This window comes from Parasteatoda tepidariorum, chromosome 6, assembly GCF_982258835.1.
Source record: "Parasteatoda tepidariorum strain Cologne lab strain chromosome 6, Ptep-v5.0, whole genome shotgun sequence".
Lineage (NCBI taxonomy): Eukaryota > Metazoa > Arthropoda > Arachnida > Araneae > Theridiidae > Parasteatoda > Parasteatoda tepidariorum.
Window position 1 is genome coordinate 51,511,063 of NC_141760.1, and position 14,924 is coordinate 51,525,986.

Consider the following 14,924-nt stretch of genomic DNA (forward strand, 5'->3'; position numbering starts at 1 on the left):
TATACTTTTTGTTCATTTTAATTTTTGAAGTAATATGATTCTTAAAACTATAGAATGTAAAGTTTAAATGGGCCTTTCATGTTATACCATTAAATTTAGTAATACAATTTCTCGGGCATTAGGTTTTAACTCTTATAAGAATATACATATTTTTTTCTGTTAATGTACAAATATTTTTCCGATGTGTTTTGGATATTCCTTCTCTAATAAAAAGAGATACCATTTTGTTTTCGGTTGTACAAGAAAGAATATCAAGCATTTTTCTTTTTTAAATTTAATAAGCCACATTTAAGAAGGAACGTTGCAATGCTACACGCTACATTAACGACGTTTCCAGAGTAACTGAATGACTGTTCATATAGAAATCGCAGGTATGCGTCTCATACAACAACGCCCCCTATAGTTCGTTGCGATCGCGAATAGTCCCTAAGCGTAAACTAAACAAACACTGACTAGCTTTTGCAAAATTTGATGTTTTGAAACTATTTTTATTACATGGGTTGTGTGATTTAGGATAGATACCCCGTCTTGACTATCCATTCACGAATCTAGATATCATAACGGGAAACTTTTATCAAATTGAAGCTATCTTTAAAGACACATCATCATAGACATGTTTATTTTTTAAGATTTCTTTTTGTTTTTCAATTTTAAAGTTTTTCTTTTCTTTTAGAATGATGTAAAAGTTCATTCGGTGACTTTGCAACAGAGATGTCCAAGATAGAGGCTGACCTGTAAATTAGGTGGATCGGAAAGTAATGAGCTTCGCTCATTAATTATTCGTTATTCGAAAATCCAATTCATTTTTTTCGATCCATTTCGATTCATTTTCGATCCAGCATTGAAAGGTTGTTGCTAGTGAGAGTGAATACATTATTGATTAAAAATAAAATCTTGATAACAAATATCAAATGCACCGAAACGACATTACTTTCCGGTTTACTTAATGGATGGTGTTTTCAGTAGTAGTCAGAATGTAAACAATAACAATCTCGAACTGTATGCCTGCTCTAGTTCCGGTTAGAATGTTTGCAGCTGCTTACTACATGTTATTCTGCGAGGCGATATTTTGAAACGGATAAATTTGTTTTCAATCAAATAAATTAATTAGACAATTTCTGTGCTTAAATCTACCGTATTTCATAAGATATTAATGTTATTATGTAATTCTGGTGAGTTTGAAGTGAAAATTTGTTTTAGTTATTTAGATATATATTGTTAAAAAAAGGTGACATGGTTGCTAGATTTTGAATAACTCGGCTTTTTTGGCAGTCTTGATTTGGACTCTTTCCATTTGTTTATTACTGTTTGTTCGTGTTGCAAGCTGTGAACCATCTTATGTTAGTGTTAGCATTGCAGTATCCTCACTACCGAGTCAAACTCCCAAACAACAACTGCCCCCTGACGCAGTTGTGAGATGAGACTATGCTACTTCAACTTCTACTTCCGAACTTTGAACTGAAGTGAACTGTAGTTTTGCTAAAATATAAACATTCACGCACAAGTTCGTTCACGAGATGTTGTTCATCTGATTTTTTTCTCACTCGCGATCGTCAGCGAGATATGTTTTTTTATTTCATGTAACCTTTAATTATTTTATTTTAATTACATTAAAATGTAATATTTTGGATCAACTATTATTTCATTTCTGCTGCATTAAAGACAGGATTGGACTTCGTGTTCGGGTCTGAACCTGTAGTGGTGACCCTTGAAAAAAAAATTTTAAGCATGCAGTAGCGACAGAGGATCTCGTTACATCCTTTATTTAATTGAAATCTTTCACGTGTAGAAACTTTCAATGAACTGACACGGTTCTTAAACTACCAAATAAATCTTCATTTCGTGCACGAATGGATAATTTAGCATGCCTGATATTCTCCGCCTGATGATTGGTTGATCCATCGCCAAAAGCCTCTCCAATACAAGGTAAGACCTTATATTTGTCCATTTTCTTATCAGTTATTTGAGCTTTACCATGCCGAACAACGATACTCAGCAAACGCAGGTTAGCAGAGTAGGGTTAAAATTACCTCCCTTTTGGGACAAACACGCCGTACTTTGTGTTATAAATCGAGCATGCTATAGCGAGCCTCACGCCATTTTTGTTTATCATGTAGAGTTGCACTTTCGTAATCTGGCAACTTCTATTTCTTGTATATTCTGAGTTTATTTTTTCTAATCGTTCTTTTCCTTTTTTGTTTCTAAGTTCTTATTAAATACTAATTTAAAATAGCTGTCACCTTTATTTTGCTAATATTTACAACAGGTTATGGGCTATTAGCAACGTTTTATTGCGTGGATAGTTGTTTTTGACGACGTGTATGAACTTTTGTATGCCAAATCGTGAGTAGTACTTCGTTTTTCATTAACGTTAGTGGTGAAGTGATTGCTCATTTTTGTGAATTAACAGTTTGGCGATGGAAGGAAAGAACTTTATACAGTGCGCGAAGTTGGAAGGTGCGTCCAACTGGACTGACTGGAAATTAGAAATCAACTCTTTATTCGTCCTAAATGATTGTGTTGGAATTCTGGATGGCTCAGTTGTAGAACCGTCGGTACCTGTGAAAAACGCCAGTGCCGAGACGGTCAACGAATACAACAAAGCGCTCGTATCCTACACAAAGACGAATGCAAAAGCCGCAATAATTATTCGATCAAATGTATCGACGGATATTTTAAATTTAATTCGTATGCATGGTAACTCTGCACGGGAAATATGGATGGAGTTGCTCAACAACTTCGACAAAGTGTCGAGTGTAAAATTGGATACTCTCCTTCAACAATTTTTCACTTTCAAAATAGAAAAGGATGAAGACGTAATGAAGTCTCTCGCACGTTTGCGTACGTTATGGGTAGACTTGCAACGGGAGCAGGAGGCGAGCGGCGAAGGGAAGTTGCCTCAAAATCTGCTTATGCCGCGCATATTATCGATTCTTCCGGATGACGAATTCAGGGAGTTCAAGTCACAGTGGGACTCGATACCAAAAGCTGAAAAGTCACCTGAGAGATTGATGGAACAAATAAAAATGCGCCTTCAAAGGCAGAATGTATGCATAAAAGAAGACGTTGCAACAGCTTTTGTAACAAGCGGTGCAAGGTACAGTGTCAACGGAGAGAAGAAATGGAGGAAGGGGACAAAGTACCAGATGGCGAGAAAATCTCAACCTTCAACAGCTACAGGTATAAAACTTAGTAAGGCCAATGATGGTGTGAAAAGTTTTCGTGGAAATTGTTTTCGGTGCAATAAGCCAGGGCACATGGGAAAATTTTGTCCTGATTTTCCAGACAAGCCGAAGATGTCGGGTAATAAACCGAAACTTTTCTTACTCATTGTAGTGCTTTTATTTGCCAAAATAACAGTAGCCGAAATGTATGGCTCAAAGACGATGGAGCTACAGCTCACATCACAAATTCAGCCGAATATTTCAAGACGTATCGTCATTTTGACAAGCCAGCAGAAATCGTAGTTGGTAACAAACAGACAATACCAGCTTATGGCTGCGGAGAAATTAACATGTGCGCAACTGTTGGAACCCTACAAAAGTCTATTGAACTCAGTGATGTATTATATGCACCAGATATCGGCAAAAATTTACTATCAGCGTCAAAGGCTATGAAACGAGGAATCTCAAACTTCGGAGATTCAGATGACATGATTTGTCGTTTCTTTCGTAAAGAAAACCCGGAAAATATACTTTTAGAAGATCCATGTTCATCAAGTGGTCTCTTTGTATTACGTGCAAAACCGGTCAAGCCAGAAGGAGGTTCTGCTGCTTCAGCTTACCTAGTCGACGATGACGTAACAACACCTTACCCTGATACGACAATGATGACAACGACAAAACTGCCACTTTCAGTTTGGCACAGAAGACTTGGGCATCAGGGAGTACAATATGTGAAACAGTACTTACGCCAAAATGGTATAGATTTCATCGATGATGGACTCTTTTGTGAACCTTGCAGGTATGGTAAACAGTGCCGACGGACTTTCAAATCAAAACGATTTAAAACGAAGGAGTCAGGTGAAATCATACATGCAGATTTACTCGAATCACCAATTTTGTCAAGAGTTGGAAAGAAGTACATGCTAGTGATCAAAGATGATTATTCCAAATTTCGAAGTGTAGAATTTCTGAGACACAAAGATGAAGCTGTTGATAAAGTTAAATTGTTCTTACTCAGGCTAATAAGGACGGCATAAATGTGAAAGAACTGGTTACAGACGGCGGTCGTGAGTTCGAGAATGCTAAGATGGCTAAACTGACTGATGATGAAGGCATCAAGTTAAGAATCACTATGCCGTACACACCAGAACAAAATGGTGCAGTTGAAAGAGAAAACCGCACAATAATGGACTCAGTTCGTACTATGCTCAAAGATACAGGCTTACCACAGTTTTTATGGGCAGAAGCAGCATCGACGGCTGTCTACGTTCTTAATCGAACTGGACCAAGTAAAATCACAGGAAAATCTCCATTCGAAGTATGGTTCGGACGCAAGCCGAAAATCGACAAGTTTCGAATTTTTGGATCAACTGCTTTTGTACATGTACCGAATGCCAACAGAAGTAAGCTGGACGACAAGGCTGTAAAGGGATATTTGGTTGGATATTGTGATTATGATGGCTATCGTGTTTTCATACCATCAAAGAATGACACAATCAAGAGCTCCAATGTGGTGTTCAACGAGCAGCAGATAGGTCCCACTTCCCTGTCTTCAGAAACTACTTCTAGTGCCAGTACATCAACTGGTATGCAGTTTGAAATTTCAGGCAGTTCTGACAGTACTGACTTGCAGGAGGGTGAAAATCTTCGCAATGTAGAAGATGAACCATCACAGATGACGACGCATGGATTGCGTGACCGATCAACTATACGCCGCCCGCCCAGATTTAATTACTATGAAGTGTACAGCAGCATCCTGAATTTGACAGACCCCAATCATATGCAGAAGCTATGAAGTCTTCGATGCTTGTCAACTGGAAACGAGCCATGGACGAAGAGATGGCTTCGCAAAACAAGCACGGTACGTGGAAACTTGTTGAACCACCTGAAGGAAGAAAGATTCTTGCAAATCGCTGGGTTTACAAAGTGAACACTAACCCAGACGGCTCTATCGAAAGATTTAAGGCTCGATTACTCGCGAAAGGATATACGCAGACGAAAGATATCGACTACAGGGAGACTTTTAGTCCAGTGCGTCGCTACGACACTATTCGAGCTCTAATTGCAACAGCAGCTAAGGAGAAATTAAAATTATTTCAAATTGACGTGGAGACAGCTTTCCTTTATGGTGATTTGACTGAAGATATATACATGTATCAACCCGAAGGATATGATGACGGAAGCGGACGTATATGCAGGATGATCCGACCTTTGTACGGTCTTAAACAAGCTGGTCGATGCTGGAATGCCAAGTTTACCGACGTGCTAAAGAAGCATGGTATGACCCAAAGCAAATCTGACCACTGCCTCTTCACTCGTAAAGATTCGGGACACAAGATGCTGATGGCGATTTACGTCGATGATGGTATTGTTGCTGTACAAGACGAAGCATCATTCCTCACCTTTATGAACGAACTCAAGCAACATTTTAACCTTAGAGTGACAACGTTAAATTGTTTTCTTGGTCTACAAGTTGAACAGTTGAAGGACGGTTCAATCTTTTTGCACCAAGAAGCATTCACTAAAAAGATGCTAGAGCGTTTTGGGGATGCTACCAAAACATCACGCATTCCGGTGAAAAAGGCAAATCTGAAAGTTGAATATGAACTTCCGAATGCTGATGGAATGATAAAGATCAAGGAGGCAAATCCTCTTAGCAGTCACATTCCATACAGATCAGCAGTAGGTAGCTTACTTTATTTAGCAATGGGAACCCGACCTGACATTGCTTATGCAGTAAGTTTAGTATCTCGTAAATTAGACAATCCCACAGAAACTGATTGGGAAATTGTGCAGACAACATTCAGGTATCTTCGTACTACCGCTGCACATGGCATTGTATATAGCAGTACAGATGATAGAAGTCTTATGTTGTTTAGTGATGCAGATAACAACAGTTGTGCTGAAACTCGGAAATCTCGCACAGGTGTGATATCTTTCTACGGTGGAGGTGCAATTACTTGGAGAAGTAAGTTGCAGGAGGCTATATCTAATTCAACAACAGAAGCAGAGTTTATGGCAGCAGCGGATGCGACAAAAGATCTGATATGGTTAAAGCGCCTGTTTGCCGAGATAGCCAACGACGTCTCATTACCAATCCTCCAAATTGATAATCAAAGTACCATCAAATACATCAAAAATCCGATGTTTCACGCTCGCACTAAGCACATCGATCAAAGATACAAGTTTGTCCAAGATGAGTTTTCGAAAAGACATTTTGAATTAGGTTACGTCAGAAGTGATGAGCAGCGAGCAGACATTCTGACGAAGGCACTTCGAGCACCTCAGTTTCATGCTCAAAAGACATGTAAGAGCAGTTCTTTGAGTGACAATATTGACTACTGACTGTTTTCATGCTCGAAGGAGGCTGTTATAAATCGAGCATGCTATAGCGAGCCTCACGCCATTTTTGTTTATCATGTAGAGTTGCACTTTCGTAATCTGGCAACTTCTATTTCTTGTATATTCTGAGTTTATTTTTTCTAATCGTTCTTTTCCTTTTTTGTTTCTAAGTTCTTATTAAATACTAATTTAAAATAGCTGTCACCTTTATTTTGCTAATATTTACAACACTTTGGTTCGCTAATATAGAAGCACAGTTTATGGTATCCGGCATAACTCAAGATGATACGAAGTTTTATTGCGTGGTATCGGCCCTAGCCTCCGACATCTCGAGTTATGTTAGCGATATCGTGCTCTCACCGCCAGCCACGGAGAAGTATTCAGCCCTCAAATCGCGGTTGATTAATGAATTTTCGGACTCCGAACAAAGACGAATAAAAGCGGTACTTTCGGAATTGACCTTAGGAGAGGACAAACCTTCACATTTATTGCGGAAAATGAAACAACTAGCGGACAAAATTCTTAGCGAGGATGTGCTAAAAACGCTCTGGCTTCAGCGTTTGCCCAATCAAGTGCAGGCGATACTTTCAGTCTCTGACGATAATACAGAAAAGCTCGCAGTAATGGCGGACAAAATTCATGAAACCACAGGCGGTAATGTCGATGCAGTACGTTGCTCAAATCCATCTTCTGAAATGAGTGAATTGCGAACACAAATAGCGGAACTTACTAAACAAGTTGAACGCCTTTCCCGAAATCGCGAACGCAACAATTCTTTTCGCCAGCGTAATCGCTCACAAACACCCAAAAAGTATGATCAGTGTTGGTATCATTTTAAATTCGGAGATGCAGCGAAACGCTGTAAGTCCCCTTGCAAGTTTAAAAAACAGGAAAACTAGAGAAGAAATCACATACTCTGGCGCAATGTGATTTCGAACCCGATAATAAAAGTCGCCTTTTTGTATCTGACCCTGTTTCAAAATTAACATATCTAGTGGATAGCGGTAGCGATGTTTGTGTTTTACCGTACAAGCGACACGCTTTTAAAATTAGCAGCGAAAATAACATAACATTATATTCCGCGAATGGTACAACTATCAAAACATATGGCGTTAAAATGGTAACACTAAGTTTAAATTTACGTCGTAAATTTCAGTGGACATTTATTCTTGCTGACATAAGTAAGCCTATTATCGGGGCAGATTTTTTGCGACATTACGGTTTGTTGATAGACCTTAAACATGGCTGTCTTAAAGATCCGCTGACCAATCTTGTCAGCACGGGCACTAAGTCCGCGGATGACACACCTCAAGTAACTTTAATTGCAAATGACGCTACTTATCGGGATATTTTGAACAAATACAGTGACGTGATACGCCCCTATCCTAAAATCAGAGAGGTAAAACATAATACCGTTCACAGGATCTTAACTCGCGGACAACCAGTTTTTGCGCGACCGCGCAGATTACATCCAGCGAAATTAGCGGCAGCCAAGCGCGAATTCGAATATATGTTAGAACATGGTATATGCCGCCCTAGCACATCAAATTGGTCTAGTCCTTTACACCTAGTGCCTAAAGACAACGGAAATGATTTCCGACCGACTGGAGATTACAGAGCATTAAACCGGATCACAATTCCGGATAGATATCCTTTGCCCCATTTACAAGACTTTTCCAGTCAATTACACGGTAAAGTTATTTTTTCGAAAGTAGATTTAGTTCGCGCATATCACCAGATACCAGTACACCCAGACGATATTTCCAAAACTGCAATAACGACCCCATTTGGTTTATACGAGTTTTTATTCACGCCGTTTGGATTGTCCAATGCGGCGCAAACATTTCAAAGATTCATTAATGAAGTTTTGCAAGGTTTTGATTTTGTTTTTGTTTATTTGGATGATATCCTTATAGCAAGCAGTACAGAGAAAGAACATAAAAACCACATCGAAATGGTTTTGAAAAGACTCGCGGATTACGGTATTCGCATAAATTTAAACAAATGTGTCTTGGGTGTCCCGGAATTATCCTTTTTAGGTTATTTAGTAAATAAAGATGGAATTAGGCCACAACCGGAACGCGTTGAACCAATTTTAAAATGTGCATTGCCTCAAACCACAAAGGAATTACAACGTTTCCTTGGATTATTAAATTATTATCGTAGAAACATTAAAAATGCTGCCCATATTCAAGCCCCTCTTAACGATATGCTTAAAGGCAAGAAAAGTAAGGGAAAAAATTATCTCGAGTGGAACGAATCTCAAACTTTAGCATTTGAGTCATGTAAAAAACAGATTGCTGAGGCCACCATTTTAACTCATCCTGACCCGGAAGCTCATTTAACCCTTTTCACGGACGCTAGCGACTCAGCTGTAGGAGCTTCACTTAATCAAATTACGAATGCTAACAATGAACAAAATATCAAACCTTTGGCATTTTTCTCGTCAAAATTATCACCGGCACAGCAAAAATGGTCTACTTTTGATCGCGAACTTTATGCGATTTACGCAGCCATTCGTCATTTTAAACATATGCTTGAAGGCCGTCAGTTCACGATTTTCACGGATCATAGGCCACTCACATACGCTTTTCTCCAAAAATCGGATAAGTGTTCCCCACGACAATTACGACATTTGGACTATATCGGTCAATTCAGTACTGATATTCGGTTCGTTAAAGGTTCCGAAAATATACCAGCCGATATGCTATCGAGGTTAGATGCTTTAGAACTTTCAGATATTTTAGATTATGCAGCCGTTGCACAGGCCCAAAGTACAGATTCCGAATTACAGGACCTCAGAAAATCAAACACGGGTTTGAAATTTCAAAAAATGATAGTACCAGGTACTAATGTCCAACTCTTCTGCGATACTTCTACCCAAAACGTTCGTCCTTATCTTCCGCTTGAATTTAGAAAAAGCATTTTTGACGCATTACATAATCTCGCTCACCCAGGCATAAAAGCCACTGTGAAACTTCTCACGTCGCGATTCGTATGGCTAGACATAAAGAAAGATATCACAAAGTGGACACGAACGTGTATACCATGTCAGAAAGCTAAGATAAACCGTCATACAAACAGCCCAGTTCAGACTATAAAGGTCCCTGACAAAAGATTCGAACATATACATATAGATATTGTAGGACCCCTCCCACCTTCTCGCGGTTATTCGTATTGTTTGACAATGATTGACCGTTTCACTCGTTGGGTTGAGGCTCGTCCAATTTCAGACATTTCGGCCGAAACAGTAGCTAGTGCGTTATACGAAAGTTGGATCGCACGATTTGGCATTCCTAAAATAGTGACAACAGATCAGGGTAAACAATTTGAATGTCAACTATTTAAATCATTAATGACATTATTAGGCATTAAACACATCCATACGACGGCATATCACCCCATTTCTAATGGCTTGATTGAAAATTGGCACCGTACGTTGAAAGCCTCATTAAAAGCTCATCTAACTGATCGTTGGACAGAGGTCTTACCCACAGTATTATTGGGAATGCGTACTGCATTCCGGGAATCCATAAAGGCTACAACAGCTGAACTGGTTTACGGAACTGCCTTGAAGTTGCCGGGAGAATTTCTAATGCCAACACCAAAGGATTTCAATGCCAGTGAATTTGTGCAACGCCTGAAAGAAAACATGGCAAAGTTGTCCCCTTCTCCAACCAAGAATCATGACACCAAGAGCCGAACATTCATCTCGACCGACCTCAAATCGTGCAAGCAAGTTTTCATCCGGCACGATGCTGTTCAACCGCCACTTAAGCCAGCTTACGATGGACCCTTCGAGGTACTGGAAAGAACAGACAAGGTATATAAAGTTCAAGTCGGCAACAAATCCAAGTTTGTGACCATAGACAGACTAAAGCCAGCCTACATCTTGAACATTCCAGAGTCAGAACCAGAGCCTGTGACCTACCATCCTAGCCCACCTCCGGAAGTTACTGAGCCAACAACAACAAATGTTGAACAAGCAGAGGACAAGGCTAAGCATACACGATCAGGACGTAAAGTACGTTTCCCTGCACAATTCAAGTAACGTTACACTAGGAGGGGGGTACTGCAGTATCCTCACTACCGAGTCAAACTCCCAAACAACAACTGCCCCCTGACGCAGTTGTGAGATGAGACTATGCTACTTCAACTTCTACTTCCGAACTTTGAACTGAAGTGAACTGTAGTTTTGCTAAAATATAAACATTCACGCACAAGTTCGTTCACGAGATGTTGTTCATCTGATTTTTTTCTCACTCGCGATCGTCAGCGAGATATGTTTTTTTATTTCATGTAACCTTTAATTATTTTATTTTAATTACATTAAAATGTAATATTTTGGATCAACTATTATTTCATTTCTGCTGCATTAAAGACAGGATTGAACTTCGTGTTCGGGTCTGAACCTGTAGCATATTGCTCGAGGAGCAAGATTAATTTATACATTATAATTCAGGTTTAAATTTGAAAGTTGGCATATATTATTGACACGTTGTGAGCCAAATGGCTTTGAAAAACACAGGGAGCAGTAACCCGGAAGTATAAGAGGTATACAGCTTTCAGCGCTCCCTAGTGTAGAAAGCACGATCCATATAAATCAATTAATTGTCGTTTGCACCATTATTTTTATTGGACAATATTCATATTCCTTTCCCCGTAGGAACGTATTCCTATTGGTTGCTATCTGCAACTGATTGATCATTGATAGACAGGTAAGTGAAACGACGTTAGACATTTCACTTACGTTATAATGTCGTTTGAATGACGTTTGACGTCTATAGACATCTCTATTCGAGCTTTCTTGAAGGGAAAAAAATGTATGTAAATTTATGACACGTAAAAGCGATTGACAATTCAATGTTAACTCTTTCATCTCCCTTCCGTTAGAAATCATTTTCCCTCATAATTTATTTATTTATTTCATTTTGAAAGTAACATTTGTTGAACCCTTCATTGCGAAAACAAAACCCCGAATGTGTGGTATTTCTACAGTATTTTAAATGAGTTCAGTTCTTAGGTTGTTGTACATTTTTAATTTTTTAAATATTTCACTATCGGTTCCTATTGAAAAAGTAATAACTTCTGAGAATGATTATTGATACAGTCAGTGATTAAAGGGAGAAAAGAACAAGAGGAATAAAGAAGAGAAATTGATTTATCGCCAAATGGACGAAACATCGAATCGAATTTGGGAAATACTTACAATTACAGAACTGGAAATTCTGTTTACATTTCAAATTATCAAATAAATTGTTTGGGGGCTTTGGGATCGTGGTGGTGAAACCGAATTATGTACAGCCACCATATGCTTTTTTTTCCCTCCATCTAAATTGTAACTGCAATGCTCATGCATACGGCTGTTTGCCTTCAGATAATGACTAAAGATGATAATAGCTCTAATTAGTGCGGCTCCAGTGTAACGTTAACTATTAAAATAATTTCAAATAAAATTAAATAATATTAATAAACAGAAAAGTTGTTTAGAATAATCTATAATTAGAATGATTGAAATAATCTAGCTGATTTAAGTTGGATGAATTCTACCTAGTTTCAGTGAAAGCTTTTCTGAGTAATACAAAAAAATATTTTGTTAAAATGTATTTTAGTATTTTGATTGTTCATTCATTAATTTTTTGTTTTTTAAATTATTTTTATTTATTTACTATTTTCATTTATTTTATTTATTTATTATTTTTATTTATTTATTATTTTTATTTATTTATTATTTTTATTTATTTATTATTTTTATTTATTTATTATTTTTATTTATTTATTATTTTTATTTATTTATTTATTTTAATTAATTTATGGAGGACTAAAAAGTATAAGTAAGGTGAGTCATTAAGAGAATAAATTCATTGTTTCGTTTAATCTGTTAATTTATTCTCCTTAACAGAAGTTAACAAATCTTCTTATTGAAATAACTCATAATAAATTTTAGTGGGGATATTTTTTTTAATGAATCTGTTATTGAATTATTGATGAAGACGTTTGGAAGTGAATATTAAAACTAAATGACATAATTCAAAAGAAACTGCAAAACATCAAATTAAAAAAAAGATAGATATTTACCAGTTTTCGATCGACAAAATTCCTAAAGATATTCGAGCATTTCATAGGGATAAATCAATTAAAAAAAAAGAAGGAATAATTCTGCCATTTATAGGTTAACTCATATGATGCATAATAGGAAGCATGTCAGCTTGGCGATATAATCTCAAAATGGGTGTCATTTCAATACTATTCTATGACTTATTTTTTAAATAACTTTTTAAATACTTTTTTAATGATAAAATGGTATGAAAATCCAGATTTAGGTATAAAAAAATAGAAAAATTCTGAATATATAAATAATGTTATACCTTATAATTCAAAATTTTTTTCATCATTAACAAATTAATTAATAAAAATTTCAAGCTTCACTTCCGTTAAATTGCATATTTGTATTTAGGCCGAGGGCTTCTTGTAAAAGAATTGTTGCAGTTAAACTAATAATTCAAAAAATTTGAAGAGAAATGTGATATATTGAAATAATATTCAAGCAACACATTTTTGAATCGTCATAGCTTCCAGCATTTCAAAAACTTTATTTACAAACCCTATTCTGGGGGTAATAAATCCAAATTTTGGAATAAAAGAAAAGGTGAATGTTTTGGTCTAAATAAGCATATTCCACCCAGCTGTTACAGTTAACTGTTATACATATTTTAAGATTTTCTTTTGAGTTATTATCTAAGCACTTCACAAAATCAAATCCGATCAACCGCTCAAAAGTTATAAGTACAATCCATTCTTCTTTTTTTTTTCCTGACTGTACATATGGAGGGCAGAAATCGGCTGCAACTAAGACTTTAAATTCTTCGTAATTGGGTATAATATAAAAAAAACACAACTACTTCCACTTAGTAGGAATAACATTTACCATGACGCAATGCTAAATTCTATGCCACTATCCACATAAATGCCACTATCCACATAAATCAATTATTAATCAAAAATCGAATATCAATTACTTTTCTTTATAATGCAATAAAATCTGGCGAGCAGCTATTTAAACGATCAAACACTTCGTTTGTTTATTTGTGGCTTGAAGTTAGGCTCGCAGAAAATGCCGTTCATGGGTTAAATTTAGTAGGAATAACACAACCTGTGACGTAGGCTATAGTATACCCAATTTATTAATAAATGTTTAAGTTTTCACAATATTATCACTCACTAGGGTCAAATTTCAAATACTTTAACCTTGAGTGTGTAAATGCGCATTTGAGGCAAATTTTTGACTTCAAATATAGCGGGCTGTAGTCACACACGCCACTTGTGCAATTTAACTGGAACCAAATAATAATTAGAAAAAGAATATGTCTCAAGCTTTGGGATCATGTACTAAAATTATCGTTCTTCGACAAAATAAAACTTTTTTTGCAGTTTTTCTTAACTTAAATAAATTGTCGTTTTAAATAATAATAAAAGGGATGAGGTTGTGTGTGTCTGTGTGTCTTTCTCTTATAACTCCAGCACCGCTTGCGCTTAAGTCTTGAATTTAGGACTGTGGGAGTAAAGGGCAATTTTGGCATCCGATCCTAAAGACAGTTCAATCCCGCAGTGGACTGAGCGTTAAGACACGGTTCCCAGCAGATTACCGAAGTCAAGCAGCACTGGCTACGGTCAGTATGCGGGTGGGTGACCACTTGGATCAGTCTGCGTAGGGACCGAGGGTGTGCGGTATGGGTCCTCGTTAAAGTCGCCTAGTCTGTACGGGAGAGACTTATGAAAAATCAATTTTCCTTATTGCTTAAGCATTAATCCTTGTCAAATGAAACTAACGTTGCTGTTTCTTCATACATAAGAAAAGATAAAACTAGTGATGTTTGCTAGCTTACGACTCTATTTAATAGTGAAAAAAGGAGTTTGTTGCTCGTTCGTTAATATTTACTTATTTTTTGTTCATTATGCCAGGTAAGTTTAATGATCAACGTGGATGACATGTGTCACCTAATTAATATCTGAAACTGTACGTTTATTTTGCTTATAGTTATGCTTTTAAAATTTATTCAGATGAAACTATATAATTTAGAATCAATAGTAATTGAAAAAAAAAGCGTTATGCACTGAAAAGAAAAATTTATGAAAAAAAAGTACTTATTCGTTAAGGGGGACAGTAAAAAATAACTCTTATTGACGCCAATGATGCTTAATTAATTTTGTTAATAGGTACTGAGTGGAATTATAAATCGACAATGTCAACCTTCTTCTATCAAAAGGTACCTCGAGATAGAATCAAGTTAACATGTCCTACATACCCTCCAACTGCTACGGAATTTCCGTAGTTTCAGAAATCTTCTTTTCAGACGGTAGCAAAATTAATGTCTTAATATTTAAAAAAAAATTATTTTAGCGTAACTTGTCCACTAT

At 36.8% G+C, this 14,924-nt stretch overlaps 1 protein-coding gene across 1 annotated transcript; it reads left to right on the forward strand.

The window, feature by feature from the left end:
* Window positions 1-6,766: 6,766 nt before the first annotated feature.
* Window positions 6,767-7,405, forward strand: LOC147808027 (uncharacterized). The gene has a single exon (XM_087166834.1). The coding sequence runs from the start codon at window positions 6,767-6,769 to the stop codon at window positions 7,403-7,405; it is 639 nt and encodes a 212-aa protein (XP_087022960.1).
* The last annotated feature ends 7,519 nt before the right edge of the window (window positions 7,406-14,924 follow it).

Coding starts and splice junctions, on each gene's coding strand:
- LOC147808027 (XM_087166834.1), top strand. CDS start 6,767: ATGGTATCCGGCATAACTCAAGATGATACGAAGTTTTATTGCGTGGTA.